Source organism: Macaca thibetana, chromosome 1, assembly GCF_024542745.1.
Source record: "Macaca thibetana thibetana isolate TM-01 chromosome 1, ASM2454274v1, whole genome shotgun sequence".
Taxonomy (NCBI): domain Eukaryota; kingdom Metazoa; phylum Chordata; class Mammalia; order Primates; family Cercopithecidae; genus Macaca; species Macaca thibetana.
The window spans coordinates 128898407-128915150 of record NC_065578.1 but is presented as its reverse complement, the minus strand read 5'-3'; the positions used below and the strand labels follow the sequence as shown (position 1 = coordinate 128915150).

Here is a 16744-nt window from a genome sequence, read left to right as displayed (position 1 = left end):
TTCTCTTAACCTATTCGCTTCTCTTCACAAACTCAAACTGACCTTTTTCTCGCCGAGCCTCTTTTCTTGACGTGTGCTCGTCTTGGGAAGCTCTTCCCACTCCGCGTTCTGTCCCTCAGTCCCCACGCTTCCCCCGCCGCTGCACCCTTTCTAGCCTGATTGTCGCTATATAGTTGCATGAATAATGTTTTTTGTTTTTTCAGTTAGGTCTAGCTTTATATCCTTGGCCCATCCCTTAGTAGCGGTCATTTAAATGTTTCAATCTGTGTTACGGAGTTAATAGTATTTCCTAGTAGAATTGTGAGAATTAAATGAGATAAGTGGGCAGACTGCTTGAAGAGGGTCTGGTGAATAGGTAATATCCTTGGTCACTTTACGTTACATTTATTTTCAGTAACAGTCACTTGAACAGCAACCCCTGTTCTAGAAGTAACCGTACTTGCTTCACTGATCATAGATGTAATCGTTCCCTCCGTGTCCCCGGCGTTGTAATCTTTCCCACTCACCAGTTGGGTTTTCCCAGATTTCTTGACTGGTCATCTTTTCCCTTTGGAAGATCCCTTATTTTTTTTCTTTCTATTTTTTGAGACAGAGTCTCGCGGTGTCACCCAGGCTGGGGTGCAGTGGCGCGATCTCTGTTCACTGCATCCTCTGCCTCCCAGGTTCAAGCATTTCTCCTGCCTCAGTCTCCCGAGTAAGCTGCGAGTACAGGCGCGCGCCACCTCGCCAGACTAATTTTTGTGTTTTTGGTAGAACTGGAGTTTCACCATGTGGGCCAGGCTGGTCTCCAACTCCCGAGCTCAGGTGATCCGCCCACCTCAGCCTCCCAAAGTGCTGGGATTACAGACGTGAGCCACCGCGCCTGGTCCCTTATTTCTTCTAATGAGCACCACCTCCATTGTCTTCCTTTGATATGTTTCCATTCTGTGTGTAACTTCTGTACCTCATCTGCAGAGCCTGACTAGCCATCTCTCCTCCCTTACCGTCTTCTGTATACTGAATGCCTTTCAGAGTTTTTATTCATTATCTCTGTACCTGGGAAATAACTTTTAAGGAAAAAAATAAAATAAAACAACGCTATTTTGGGGAAAAAAAAAACAGGTTGGGCGCAGTGGCTCACGCCTGTAATCCCAGCACTTTGGGAGGCCGAGGCGGGCGGATCACAAGGTCAGGAGATTGAGACCATCTTGGCTAACTCAGTGAAACCCCGACTCTACTAAAAAATATAAAAAATTAGCCGGGCGTGGTGGCGGGCGCCTGTAGTCCCAGCTACTCAGGAGGCTGAGGCAGGAGAATGGCGTGAACCCGGGAGGCGGAGCTTGCAGTGAACCGAGATCCCGCCACTGCACTCCAGCCTGGGCGACAGAGCGAGACTCCATCTCACAAACAAACAAACAAAAAACCTTGTTTCTGATGGATTGTAGGTCCATGCGGGTTTTTGGTTACAGCTCCCTGAGATAGATGTAAATCCTAAGCATTGTGGGTGTTTTGGTTTGATGGGACTGGATTGAAAGATTTACAGACTTAAATTGTAAGGGAATGTAATTTAGAGAGAGGAAGGAAATAAACATTATGTTGGTTTGGTTGTAACCACTGGCTTGTCTCCACTGGGATGACCTGGGGGTGAGTGGTGTATTTGCAAAGCTCCTTTCAGATCTGCATTAATCTCTGGCATTAGTTGACTGTGACCAATTAGGCTCCCAGTTAAAGTATGTAGTCAGTTCTTAGTGGTGGTAAATGGGTTACTGAGGCCTTCTTATTACATCCAGTTATGAGGTGACTATATAATTTATCTTGCATACTGTTGAGTGTGTTCTAAACAGTATACTGTGGGGGCACTATCACTAATTATGTTGGACCTGTTAGAGTATGATCCCCCTATCCAAGCAGAAAATGTGAATCCCCAAACTCTTTCCCTGCTTACATAAAGCAATGAATGGTCATTTCTTAGGGTCACCAGCCCTTTGAGATAAATAGCTGTGGATCCTTTTTCTGGGGGAAAAAAAAAAATTGCAGTCTCTCTCATTTTCTCACATAATCTCAGGGAGTTCACTATCCCATTAAGGCCGATTCATGGATCTCAGGTTATGAATCCCTGCTGTAAATATATGAATATTTGGTTAGAAGATAAGTATTAACCAAGATTGCAAAGTTATTTCTTAATACATCAAGGGTTGAAATACAGAAGGAAGTAAACAGCCATAGGGACATATGTTTACAGTTTTTTGAGATATGGTTGACATATAATAAACTGCACTTATTTAAAGTGTAGAGTTTGATAAGCTTTGCTCTGTGGATACACCGTGAAACCTGCATTCTCATTTTTCAAAGACTGGGAAATAAATAGCTTGCGTACGATGGGGCAGTCCTGGGCTGTTAACTGTTGTGTTTTTATCTATTTTAGGCCAGAACACAAAGCGTGAATCTGGAAGAAAAGTTCAATCTGGAAACATCAATGCTGCCAAGGTCACAAATCTTTTAAGTGTTTATGGTAGTTTGTCTCCAGCTATCTTCCCTGGTATTTGGTCATAGCCGTGTGTCCTGTGCATCTAGACTTTATAGAGTGAGCAAATAGACAGAGGAAAAGTTGACCTCTTCTTTCAGAACATTTTCCTGATGATGGTGGGGGAAAGGAAGCCCTCCCCTTCCGAGTTAGGACTGATAATCTTCTCATATTGTGCATTATTCTGTTGCTGTATATTGTTTTATAGTATTCCATTTGTGTTTGTCTCCCATACTAAACTGAGTTACTTGAACAGAAGTACTTTATTAATTCCCTTTTGTATTCCTAGTGCCCACCGTAGATCTTGAATAGATATTCGGTAAATGTCTTTTGAATGAAATAGTGAAGTAGCCTTATATCTGATTTAGGATGGTGTAGAGGCCACTGTCATGGAAAGAAATACTAAGACGTGGACTTCTAGTAATAAGGACTGCTGGGAAACAGAAGCTCTGGGAGCCATTTCCCCCTTACTCTTGTGAAAAGTCATTTCTGTATCCATCCTGAAAGCATTCCCAAGGGGAGAAAAACAACAGAGCTAGCCACATGCTGTATCTTTTTTTTTTTTTTTTTTTTTTCTTTAGACGGAGTCTCGCTCTGTCGCCCAGGCTGGAGTGCAGTGGCTGGATCTCAGCTCACTGCAAGCTCCGCCTCCTGGGTTCACGCCATTCTCCTGCCTCAGCCTCCCGAGTAGCTGGAACTACAGGCGCCCGCCACCTCGCCCGGCTAGTTTTTTGTATTTTTTAGTAGAGACGGGGTTTCACCGGGTTAGCCAGGATGGTCTCAATCTCCTGACCTCGTGATCCGCCCATCTCGGCCTCCCAAAGTGCTGGGATTACAGGCTTGAGCCACCGTGCCCGGCCGCCACATGCTATATCTAAAGTGGCATGCTGTGTCTAAAGTGATTGCTAACCATGCTTTAGGGGTGTCATTAAAAACACTGACTCTGGCTGGGCGCAGTGGCTCATGCCTGTAATCCTAACACTTTGGGAGGCCGAAGTGGGTGGATCACTTGGGCCCAGGAGTTTGAGACCAGCTTGAACAACATAGTGAGACCCCATATCTAAATATAAAATGAAATTAAAATAAAATAAAACACTGGCTCTGTGGGTTGTTCATGCCCCTTTCCCCTATTACTCCAACATTCTCACACTGTCCTCTGATTTGTGCTTGCATGTTTTATGTTCCCTTTCCATTAGACTATTGCAGATATCATCCGCACATGTTTGGGACCCAAGTCCATGATGAAGGTAGGCTTATCTCTTCCTAAAACTCTTAGACTACAATTTTTTTCTTCCTGTTATCTAGGACACTTTAAATATACCTTTTGCTTTCATCTTAGATGCTTTTGGACCCAATGGGAGGCATTGTGATGACCAACGATGGCAATGCTATTCTTCGAGAGGTGTGTTTTGTTTTTGTTTTTATTTTTTTCTTTCTGACAGTTCTATAAACATAAGGGACCTATTAAGATACAGGCTCTGATTAGTTTTTTTAGGGCTGCTATAACAGATTACCAGAAACTGGTTGGCTTCAACATTTTTATTTATTTATTTATTTATTTTTTTTTTTTCTTTTTTTTGAGATGGAGTCTTGCTCTGTGCCCCAGGCTGGAGTGCAGTGGCGCGATCTCGGCTCACTGCAAGCTCCGCCTCCCGGGTTCACGCCATTCTCCTGCCTCAGCCTCCCAAGTAGCTGGGACTACAGGCGCCCACCACCACACCCGGCTAATTTTTTGTATTTTTTAGTAGAGACAGGGTTTCACCGTGTTAGCCAGGATGGTCTCGATCTCCTGACCTCGTGATCCGCCCGTCTCGGCCTCCCAAAGTGCTGGGATTACAGGCTTGAGCCACTGCGCCCGGCCAACATTTTTTTTTTTTTTTTTTTTGAGACGGAGTCTCGCTCTGTCGCCCAGGCTGGAGTGCAGTGGCGCGATCTCGGCTCACTGCAAGCTCCGCCTCCTGGGTTCACGCCATTCTCCTGCCTCAGCCTCCCGAGTAGCTGGGACTACAGGCGCCCACAACCGCGCCCGGCTAATTTTTTGTATTTTTAGTAGAGACGGGGTTTCACCGTGGTCTCGATCTCCTGACCTTGTGATCCGCCCGCCTCGGCCTCCCAAAGTGCTGGGATTACAGGCGTGAGCCACCGCGCCCGGCCCAACATTTTTATTAACAACAAATTTATTATCTTATAGAATGAAGCTAGAAGTCTGAAATAAAGGCGTCAGCAGGGCCATGCTCCTTCTGAAGTCTCGGGAAGATCCCTACTTTTCTTCTCGCTTCTGATGGTTGCTGGCTTTCCTTGGCATGAACTTGGTTTCTGCCTCAGTCTTCATGTTATTCCCCTTATGTGTCTTTTACACAAGGACACTGGTGATTGGACTTGGAGCCTGCCCTAATTCAGAATGACCGTATCTAACTTGGTTACATCTGCAAAAACCCTATTTTAAAATAAAGTAAAATTTACAAGTTCTGGGAGTTATGACTTCAATATATCTTTTTTTTTTTTCTTTTTTGAGACGGAGTCTCTCGCCACCCAGGCTGAAGTGCAGTGGTGTGATCTCGGCTCACTGCAACCTCCGCCTCATGGGTTCAAGCAATTCTCCTGCCTCAGCCTCCTGAGTAGCTGGAATTACAGGCACGCGCCACCACCCCCGGCTAATTTTTATACTTTTAGTAGAGACAGGGTTTCGCCACGTTAGTCAGGTGGTCTCGAACTCCTGACCTCGGGTGATCCACCTGTCTCCGCCTCCCAAAGTGCTGGGATTACAGGTGTGAGCCACCGTGCCTGGCTGGCTTCAACATATCTTATTGAAGAACACAATTCAACCACAGTGGTGCCTCCAGTAGATAAGCTAAAAGATATTGGTCTGTCCTCTGGAAACTTTAATAGTTGAGTTCATGTAATACATTTTTTCCCAAAAAGAATTTGGAAAGTGCTTTACTTAAGCTATTTGGGGTGCCATTTTTAATCTTTCAAGATATGGTAAAACATTAAAGGGAAAGTAAGTACGTATAGAAGCAAGAAGCCCAAGAGTTAGGGCCAAGCTTCATGAGTTAAGATGTCTTTGAATAGTGTGAATTCATTAGTGATCTACCTTTTTAGATTCAAGTCCAGCATCCAGCAGCCAAGTCCATGATTGAAATTAGCCGGACCCAGGATGAAGAGGTTGGAGATGGGACCACATCAGTAATTATTCTTGGTAAGAGGAGAATAGGAGATTGATAAGAAAAATTAGAAATAACACCCGCGTCATATTTTAAGAAGGAATTTATGTTACCAATCCACTAATTACAAATATTTAAATAACTTATTGGTTATTTTCTATGTATTCTCTCCAATTGAGTATAAAACATTTATATGAGCCGGGCGCGGTGGCTCAAGCCTGTAATCCCAGCACTTTGGGAGGCTGAGACGGGCGGATCACTAGGTCAGGAGATCGAGACCATCCTGGCTAACACGGTGAAACCCCGTCTCTACTAAAAAATACAAAAAACTAGCCGGGTGAGGTGACGGGCGCCTGTGGTCCCAGCTACTCCAGAGGCTGAGGCAGGAGAAAGGCGTAAACCCGGGAGGCAGAGCTTGCAGTGAGCTGAGATCTGGCCCCTGCACTCCAGCCTGGGTGACAGAGCCAGACTCAGTCTCCAAAAAAAAAAAAAAAAAAAATTTATATGAATAAGGTGAGCCATGCAAATCTGGCTGATAAAGTAATAGTTAATTCTCTTTATTCACTGTAAGTTATAATTTTTTTTTTTTTTTGAGACAGAGTCTCAGTCTGTCACCAGGCTGGAGTGCGGTGGCAAGATCTTGGCTCACTGCAACCTCCGCCTCCCAGGTTCAAGTGATTCTCCTGCCTCAGCCTCCCAAGTAGCTGGGACTGTAGTCGCGCGCCACCATGCCCAGCTAATTTTTGTATTTGTAGTAGAGACGGTTTCACCATGTTGGCCAGATGGTCTCGATCTCTTGACCTCGTGATCTGCCTGCCTTTGCCTCCCAAAAGGCTGGGATTACAGGCGTGAGCCACCACGCCTGGACAAGTTACAATATTCTATAAAGTCACCACAAACACTGAACTGGCAAATAATAAATCATTGCTTCTATAGAAAATACAGGGTTAAGTACCTATAAGCCTCTGGTCACACTTTCTTTTTTCTGTTCGTTTGTTTGTTTGAGACTTGAGTCTTGCTCTGTCGCCCAGGCTGGAGTGCAGTGGCGCAGTCTCGGCTCACTGCAAGCTCTGCCTCCTGGGTTCACGCCATTCTCTCGCCTCAGCCTCCCAAGTAGCAGGGACTACAAGGTGCCGGCCACCACACCCGGCTAATTTTTTGTTTTTGTATTTTTAGCAGAGATGGGATTTCACCGTGTCAGCCAGGATGGTCTTGATCTCCTGACCTCGTGATCTGCCCGTCTCGGCCTCCCAAAGTGCTGGGATTACAGGCGTGAGCCACTGCGCCCGGCTGGTCACACTTTCATCAACTGATAAATATATACCTTATTGTATGTGTTTTCTGTCTTCAAGACGCCCATTTAATATATATAGTTGATTTATTAGCATTGAACTCATAGCCCATAGCAATATAACTCGTGCCTGGACAAAGCTCACCTAACATGTATTTTCTCTGTAAGGCACATCACAGCCTTCTCGCATGTAGAAGCGTTAGATAGCAGTGAAGCACTACACTTGTGAGCCGTTATAAATACCGAAATCATCAAGAAAAATGTGAAAAACATAACCTTAAATATACTGCATAAAGGACACTTTTTTTACAGTGTGAGAGCTAAAGGCCTTGTTTGACCTCACCTAGGAATGTCTGTCATTGGGTGACTCAGATTTTTTGCCATCCTGTGAATTTCCATGAATGACTATGAAAGTGTCATGAATATTGATTTGGGGGTTGCAAATAATAAGAAATGAAATCTTTAGGATAAGGACCCTGGGCTATGTATGTTTAAAGACTGATCTTTCTACTTCCTATAGGATCATAAAGAATTATTTTTCAAATCTTGGCCTATTGCCTTTATTGTGTAAATGTCAAGATGATAGTAAAATTTTTATACTAGAAACACTAGTTTTAAAAAATCTGATTGCAATCAAGTGTGGTGGCTGACGCCTGTAATCCCAGCCCTTTGGGAGGCCAAGGTGGGCAGATCACGAGACCAGCCTGGGCAACATGGAGAGACCGCGTTGCTATAAAAAAATTTAAAAATCAGTTGGATGTGGTGGCATACACCTGTAGTCCCAGCTGTTGGGGATACTGAGGTCGGTGAGGCAGGAGGTTGAGGCTGCAGTGAGCTGTGTTCGTGCCACTGCACTGCAACCTAAGCAACAAAGCAAGACCATGTCTCTTTTTTTCTTTTTCTTTTTTTTTTTTTTTTTTTTTTTTTTGAGACAGAGTCTTGCTCTGTCACCCCGGCTGCAGTGCATTGGCACAATCTCAGTTCACTGCAACCTCCGCCTCCCAGGTTCAAGTGATTCTCCTGCCTCAGCTTCCCTAGTAGCTGGGATTACAGGCATGTGCCACCACACCTGGCTCATTTCTGTATTTTTAGTAGAGACAGGGTTTCACCGTGCTGGCCGAACTGATCTCAAACTCCTGAGCTCAGGTGATCTGCCAACCTCGGCCTCCCAAAGTACTGGGATTACAGGTGTGCGCCACTGCGCCCAGCCAAGGGATGCTAATTTATAGTGTTGGCCCACATACCTAAAAATAAAGTTCTTAATCAAAATTATTATTTATTTTTCATAGAGATGGGGTCTCATGTTGCCCACCCAGGCTTGCCTCAAACTCCTGGGCTCAAGCGATCTCCTGCCTCAGCCTCCCAAAGTGTTTTTTTTTTTTTGGAGATGGAATCTTGCTCTGTCACTCAGGCTAGAGTGCAGTTATGCAGTCTCAGCTCACTGCAGCCTCTGATCCTGGGTTCAAGCGATTCTCCTGCCTTAGCCTCCCGAGTAGGTGGGATTACAGATGCCCACCACCGTGCCTGGCTAATTTTTGTATTTTTAGTAGTGACGGGGTTTCACCATGTTGGCCAGCTGGTCTTGAACTGCTGACCTCATGATCCACCTGTCTCAGCCTCCGAAATTGCTGGGATTACAGGCTGTGAGCCACCATGCCTGGCTAAGCCTAGCTGATTTTTCAAATTGAATTTACTTATTTATTTATTTATTTTTGAGACAGGGTCACCTAGTCTTGGCTCCCTGCAGCCTCCACCTCCAGTGTTCAAGTGATTCTCCTGCCTCACCCTTTCTGTTAGCTGGGATTACAGGTGCCCACCACTGTGCCCGGCTAATTTTCATAGTTTTAGTAGAGACAGGGTTTCACCATGTTCGCCAGGCTGGTCTCAAACTCCTGACTTCAGGTGATCCTCCTGCCTCAGCCTCCCAAAGTGCTGGGATTACAGGCGTGAGCCACCATGCCTCTCAGCCATCTTTTAAAATGCAATAATATGCTGCTTAATGATGGATATATGGGCCGGGCACGGTGGCTTATGCCTGTAATCCCAGCACTATGGGAGGCCAAGGCAGGCGGATCACAAGCTCTGGAGTTCGAGACCATCCTGGCCAACATGGTGAAACACCGTCTTTACTAAAACTAGAAAAAATAACCTGGGTGTAGTGGCGCACACCTGTAGTCCTAGCTACTTGGGAGGCTGAGTCAGGAGTATCGCTTGAACCTGGGAGGCGGAGGTTGCAGTGAGCCCATATCCCACCATTGCACTCCAGCCTGGCGACAGAGCGAGATTCTGTCTCAAAAAAAAAAAAAAAAAAAAAAAAGATAGGGATACGTTCTGAGACAAATGTGTTATTAGACAGTCTCATTACTATGCAGACTTCATGGAGTGCACTTCACAGACCTGGGTGGTGCAGCCTACTATATACTTAGGCTTTATGGTATAGCCTATTGCTTCTAGGCCACAAAGCTGTATAACATATTACTGTACTGAATATAGTTATAATACGGTGGTATTTGTATAATAAGCATAGCTGAACATAGAAAAGGTACAGTAAAAATATGATATTATAATCTTACGGGACCACTGTCATATATGTGGTCCATTGTTGGCCAAAACATTAAGTGGTACATGACTGTATTTTTTTATTATTTTTCTTTCAATATACATGATTGACACTTAGGAATTGAAACCAAATATATTGAATTCAGGCCGGGCGCGGTGCCTCAAGCCTGTAATCCCAGCACTTTGGGAGGCCGAGACGGGCGGATCACGAGGTCAGGAGATCGAGACCATCCTGGCTAACACGGTGAAACTCCGTCTCTACTAAAAAATACAAAAACCAGCTGGGCGAGGTGGCAGGCGCCTGTAGTCCCAGCTACACGGGAGGCTGAGGCAGGAGAATGGCGTAAACCTGGGAGGCGGAGCTTGCAGTGAGCTGAGATCCGGCCACTGCACTCCAGCCCGGGCAACAGAGCAAAAGACTCCATCTCAAAAAAAAAAAAAAAAAAAATATATATATATATATATATATTGAATTCAAACACTGGAGCACAAACTAATGAATAACATATTATGTACATTTCTAAAAGCTTATTTTACCTGCCAATAAGCAGGTAGTACAAGCAATTTGTGCAAAAGGCTTTTGACAAAAAGAATATTTACAATACTCTCTTTACACTTTTTCTAGAAACAGGCTTTTTTGTGTGTGCATTTATATCTATGTATGTGTTATTTTGTGTGTGTCTATTAGAAAGTAAAGACAAATTTATTCATTTTGAGACAGAGTCTCACTCTGTCACCCAGGCTGGGGTGCCTGGGCACAGCCTCCACTCACTGCAACCTCTGCCTCCCAGATTCAAGCAATTCTTATGCCTCAACCTCCCAACTAACTGGGATTACAGACACCCGCCAACACACCTGGCTAATATTTGTATTTTTGGTAGAGACAGTTTCACCATGTTGTCCAGGCTGGTCTCAAAACTCCTGGCCTCAAGCAATATGCCTGCCTCGGCTTCCCCAAAGTCCTGGGTAAAGGCAAATTTTAAAAGAAGGAGATGTTTTACCAATAATCCCTCATCCAGTGGGTGAATTGTATACATTTTCTTTTTTTTTTTTTTTTTTTTTTTTTGAGATGGAGTCTCGCTCTGTCGCCCAGGCTGGAGTGCCGTGGCCGGATCTCAGCTCACTGCAAGCTCCGCCTCCCAGGTTCACGCCATTCTCCCGCCTCAGCCTCCCGAGTAGCTGGGACTACAGGCGCCCGCCACTTCGCCCGGCTAGTTTTTTGTATTTTTTAGTGGAGACGGGGTTTCACCATGTTAGCCAGGATGGTCTCGATCTCCTGACCTCGTGATCCACCCGTCTCGGCCTCCCAAAGTGCTGGGATTACAGGCTTGAGCCACCGCGCCCGGCCTTTTTTTCTTTTTTTTTTGAGATGGAGTCTCACTCTGTCACCTAGGCTGGAGTGCAATGTCATAATCTTGGCTCACTGCAGCCTCCACCTCCCTGGTTCATGCGATTCTCCTGCCTCAGCCTCCCAAGTAGCTGGGAATACAGGCACTTGCCATCATGCCCGGCTAATTTTTGTATTTTTAGTAGAGACAGGGTTTCACCATGTTGGCCAGGCTGGTCACAAACTCCTGACCTCAGGTAATCCATCTGCCTTGGCCTCCCAAAGTGCTAGGATTACAGACGTCAGCCACCACACCCAGCCTTAATTGTGCACATTTTTAAATTTTAACTTTTTCTTTCTTTGAAACAAAATCTTGCTCTATTGCCCAGGCTGGAGTGCAGTAGCGTGATCACGGCTCACTGCAGCCTTGACCTTCTAGGCTCAATGAGCTTCCCAACCCAGCTTCCCAAGTAGCTACAGGCAAATGCCACCATACCTGGCTAATTGAATTTTTTTTGTAGAGACAGGGTTTTGCTATGTTGCTCAGGCTGGCCTAAAAACTTCAGGGCTCAAGTGATCCACTCACCCTAGCCTCCCAAAGTGCTGGGATTACAGGTGTGAGCCACCGCATCCAACCCTGAATATTCTTTCAAATGTAAGTTTTTGTGTGTTTTGTTTTTAGTTCCAGCAGTTTGACTAGATCCTAAGGTATTAAGGTACTAATAAACAAGTCAGTTTTTCTTTTGTGCATTTTTCTTTATTTTATTGCCTTTAGGGAAATTTTTTTTTAGAAAGATCAAGAGAAGGCCAGGTGCAGTAGCTCACGCCTGTAATCCCAGCACTTTGGGAGACCAAGGCAGACAGATCACCTGGTTCGAGACCAGCCTGGCCAACCAACATAGTAAAACCCATCTCTACTAAAAGTACAAAAGTTAGCTGGGTGTGGTGGTGCATGCCTGTAATCCCAGCTACTTGGGAGGCTAAGGCGGGAAAATCGCTTGAACCTGGGAGGCAGAGGTTGCAGTGTGCAGAGACTGCGCCACCGCACTCCGGCCAGGGTGACAGAGCGAGACTCCTCAAAAAAAAAAAACTAAAAAGATCAAGAGAGTAAGTAAGCCCTGGAATCATTCTTTCATCATTTTATTTGTTGAGACAGGGTCTCACTCTGTCACCCAGTGCAGTGGTGCAGTCAAGGCTTATTGCACTGTCAACCTCCCAAGCTCAAGTGGTTCTCTTAACTTCAGCCTCCTGAGTAGCTGGGACCGCAGGCTCGTACAACCACACTAAGCTAAATTTTAATTTTTTTTGTAAAGACAGGGTCTCACTATGTTGCCCAGGCTGATCTTGAATTTCTGGGATTACAGGTATAAGCCACCATGCCCAGCCTGGTCTTTTAAAAAATGGACAGCAAGGATGTTTTCTGTATGAATTGCCCTGTCTTACACAAAGTGTAAAATTTGGAATAGTATGAATGGCCAAATGTCATATCTTTTGGGAGAGTCTGATTTAGGAGAGTATTTTTTGGAAGAATAATGAAGTTACTTGCCTTGTTATCCAGATACTTTTAAATATTACTGTGGTGCTTATATCTTTTTCAGCAGGGGAAATGCTATCTGTAGCTGAGCACTTCCTGGAGCAGCAGATGCACCCAACAGTGGTGATCAGTGCTTACCGCAAGGCATTGGATGATATGATCAGCACCCTAAAGAAAATCAGGTATCTTGGGGGCAAGAAATAGGTAGTATCAAATATGATACTGGCCAGAATTGGTGGCTCACGCCTGTCATCCCAGCACTTTGGGAGGCCTCCGTGGGTGGATCATGAGGTCAGGAGATCGAAACCTTCCTGGCCAACATGGTGAAACCTTATCTGTACTAAAAATACAAAAAATTAGTTGGGCATGGTAGCACATGTCTGTAGTCCCAGCTACTCGGGAGGCTGAGGCAGGAGAATCTCCAGAACCCAGGAGTCAGAGGTTGCAGTGAGCTGAGAGAACCCCATTGTACTCCAGCCTGGTAACAGAGCAAGACTCTGTCTCAAAAAAAAAAAAATTAGCCGGGTATGGGTGGCGCACACCTGTAATCCCAGCTATTCGGGAGGATGAGGCAGGAAAATTGCTTGAACCCAGGAGGCGGAGGTTGCAGTGAGCCAAGATCTCTCCATTGCACTCCAGCCTAGGCAATAATAGTGAAACTCTGTCTCAGAAGAAAAAAAAAAGCATATATTACCTCTAGCTTCAGGGAATTTTAGTTAAGGTTTAACATCGTGTGGAGTCATGTAGAGCAGGTCTTGAATAAACGTTTTTGTTTAAAAAGTAAAACTTGGCAGGGCCCGGTGGCTCGTGCCTGTCTGTAATCCCAGCACTTTGGCCAAGGTGGGCGGATCACGAGGTCAGGAGTTAGAGACCAACCTGGCCAACATGGTGAAACTTCGTCTCTACTAAAAGTGGAGAAAATTAGCTGCACATAGTGGTAGGTGCCTGTAATCCCAGCTACTCAGGAGGCTAAGGCAGGAGAATTGCTTGGACCCAGGAGGTTGCAGTGAGCTGAGATTGTGCCACTGCACTCCAGCCCAGGCGACAGAGTGAGACTGTCTCAAGAAAATAAAAAGTAAGACCTGGACTGGGCGCGGTGGCTCATGCCTGTAATCTTAGCACTTTGGGAGACCAAGGTGGGTGGATCACCTGAGGTCAGGATTTCGAGACCAGCCTGGCCAACATGGTGAAACCTCATTTCTACTAAAAATGCAAAAATTAGCCAGGCGTGGTTGCATGCGCCTGTAATCCCAGCTACTCAGGAGGCTGAAGCAGGAGAATCACTTGAACCCGGGAGGCGGAGGTTGTGGTGAGCCAAGATCACGCCATTGCACTCCAGCCTGGGCAAACAGCAAAACTCTGTCTCAAAAAAAAATAAAAATCGATAATGTATTCTTTTTTTCATGCCTGACTGGAAATAGTTTGTTTGTTTTTTTCTTTTCTTTATTTAAATGTTCTACTCATATGGTTGAGTCACTAGATGCATAAGTATTTAGTAATTTGGTGAGGTTTATATTATACTGTCTGCGCTTTTTTTTTTTTTTTTTCCTAAGATGGAGTTTTTGCTCTTGTTACCTAGTCTGGAGTGCAATGGCGCGATCTCGGCTCACCGCAACTTCCGCCTCCCGGGTTCAAGCGATTCTCCTGTCTCAGCCTCTTAAGTAGCTGGGATTACAGGCATGCACCTCCACGTCCAGCTAATTTTGTATTTCTGGTAGAGACGGGGTTTCTCCATGCTGGTCAGGCTGGTCTCGAACTCCCGACCTCAGGTGATCCACCTGTCTTGACCTCCCAAAGTGCTGGGATTACAGGCGTGAGCCACCGCGCCCAGCCATATACTGCCTGCTCTTAAACAAGTTGTATACTAATATCTTTGTCTGGCACACTTAAGGAATGAAATGTTTAATTATTTTTATGCAGTAAGCTCTGTGAGAATGTAGAGGTACCTAGAGATTTTATTGTGTGGAGCTGCACCCTTAGAAAGCTTTTTTTTTTTTTGAGATGGAGTTTCACTCTTGTTGCCCAGGCCGGAATGCAGTGGCTGGATCTCGGCTCACCTCAACTTCTGCCTTCTGGCTTCAAGCAATTTTCCTGCCTCAGCCTCTTGAGTAGCTGGGATTATAGGCATGTGCCACTAGGCCTGGCTAGTGTTGTAATTTTAGTAGAGATGGGGTTTTTCTCCAAGTTGGTCAGGCTGGTCTCAAACTCCTGACCTCAGGTGATCTGCCCACTGCCTGCCTTGGCCTCCCAAAGTGCTGAGATTACAGGCATGAGCCACCGTGCCTGGCCCAAAATATATATTTTTTAATCAAGTAAAAATTGCCTACCTAGAACACTTTAGTCTTATGTAAAAACATTTTTTGGGGGGGAGTGGGGGGTCTTGCTCTGTTGCCCAGGCTGGAGTGCAGTGGCACGATGTTGGCTCACTGCAGCCTTTACCTCCTGGGTTCAAGCAGTTCTCCTGTCTCAGCCTCCCAAGTAGCTGGGACTACAGGTGCATACCACCATACGTAGCTAATTTTGGTATTTTTAGTAGAGATGGGGTTTCACCATATTCGTCAGTCTGGTCTCAAACTCCTGACCTCAGGTGATCCACCCACCTCGGCCTCCCCAAAAATTTATTTTTTAGAGATATGGTCTCACTCTGTTGCCTAAGCTGGAGTGCAGTGGTGCAATCACAGCTTACTGCAGCCTCCGGCTCCTGGCCTTAAACAGTCCTGCCCCAGCCTCCCAAGTAGCTAGGACTACAGATGTGTCCATCACGCCCTGCTAATTTTTTTTTATTTTTCATAGAGATAAGGTTTACTATGTTGCCCAGGTTGATTTTGAACTCCTGGCCTCAAGCTCTCCTCAGTCTTCCAAAGTGTTGAGATTATAGGTGTGAAGCATGGCACCCAGCCCCCTTTATCTTAGATACTACTTTTGGAGTCATTGCTTCTTCCCAAAAGTCCATAATTCAACCATTTAATAATTGGTATATTATGTGCCTTTCACTGTTAAAAGAGGAATTTGGTTTATTTTGGTGGTGTTTTTTTTTTTTTTGAGACGGAATCTCTGTCGCCCAGGCTGTAGTGCAGTAACACGATCTCAGGTCACTGTAACCTCTGCCTCCAGAGTAACTGGGACAACAGGCACAGGCCACCACTCCTGGCTAATTTTTGTATTTTTAATAGAGCTGGGGTTTCACCATATTGGCCAGACTGGTCTCGAATTCCTGACCTCAAGCGATCTGCCTGCCTTGGCCTCCCAGAGTGCTGAGATTACAAGTGTGAGCCACTGTGCACGGCCAAAAAAGATATTTTAGCATTATGCGAAAGTATCTTGTGAGGAGAGACTGAAATTAATATAAAAATGGAAAATACATAAAATGTGTTTACAGTAACATAAAAACACAAAGATGACCAGTTGGTGGTCATCTTTGACCACTGTGGCACACCATGAGTTAAAAAATAAAATTTGCTGTTCAAAATGAATGATTGATGAAACTCTTAAAGTTAGCTAGTTACAGGATAGAGTTTCATAGAAAAAAAGTGTCTTGATCTGAGTTGTAAAAGTTGAAAAGTTTACTTGGTTGAAGCAGAAGATAAGGAACAAATTATTTTACTATAATCTTTGTATGTAAGTGTAAAGGGTTGCTCAGGGAATTAAGGCACCTTCTACAGATGAGTTGTAATCTTGCTGAAAGGCAGAGGAATGGATAAAGGTTACCTCCTAATGTCCTTTTTGTTTCCTCCAAAAGAACAAGTCCCCATGTTCTGCCTCTTGGTCCATTATTATAGTCACTGCGGTATAGATGAGGCACATCTCTACATATCTAACATGCCTTCTTCACATATCGTCTGGTTTTCTTTCTCTAGTATCCCAGTCGACATCAATGACAGTGATATGATGCTGAACATCATCAACAGCTCCATTACTACCAAAGCCATCAGTCGATGGTCATCTTTGGCTTGCAACATTGCCCTGGATGCTGTCAAGACGGTACAGTTTGAGGAGAATGGTCGGAAAGAGATTGACATAAAAAAATACGCAAAAGTGGAAAAGGTAAACTTTCACAGTGTATACATTGGGTCAAATTATATCTTAGCATGAGTCATCTCACTTGTGAGGAAATAGTTTGTTTTTAGTGTTGTTTTGTTTTTGAGACAGAGTCTCACCCTGTTGCCCAGGCTGGAGTACAGTGGCACAGTCATAGCCCACTGCAGCCTCAAACTCCTGGCCTCAAGCAAATCCACTGATTTTCTAGGACTACAGGCACATGCCACTGTGCCCAGCTATTTTTTTTTTTTCTTTTTGTGGAGATGAGGGTCTCATGTTGCCCAGGCTGGTCTTGAACTCCTGGCCTCAGGTGATCCTCCCACCTCAG

General features: G+C 45.0%; 1 protein-coding gene across 2 annotated transcripts in view; it reads left to right on the top strand.

Annotated features, from left to right (window-relative positions):
* The window catches only part of CCT3 (chaperonin containing TCP1 subunit 3), a 28932-nt gene that overhangs the window by 464 nt on the left and 11724 nt on the right, over positions 1–16744 (top strand). Inside the window, exons 2-7 of one of the 2 annotated variants that reach the window (XM_050753808.1) lie at positions 2405–2466; positions 3700–3750; positions 3843–3905; positions 5606–5702; positions 12443–12560; positions 16236–16422. In XM_050753808.1, the coding sequence (XP_050609765.1) occupies positions 2405–2466; positions 3700–3750; positions 3843–3905; positions 5606–5702; positions 12443–12560; positions 16236–16422 (578 nt within the window). The remainder of the gene's footprint in view (positions 1–2404; positions 2467–3699; positions 3751–3842; positions 3906–5605; positions 5703–12442; positions 12561–16235; positions 16423–16744) is intronic. The other variant, XM_050753817.1, reaches the window with a different exon arrangement.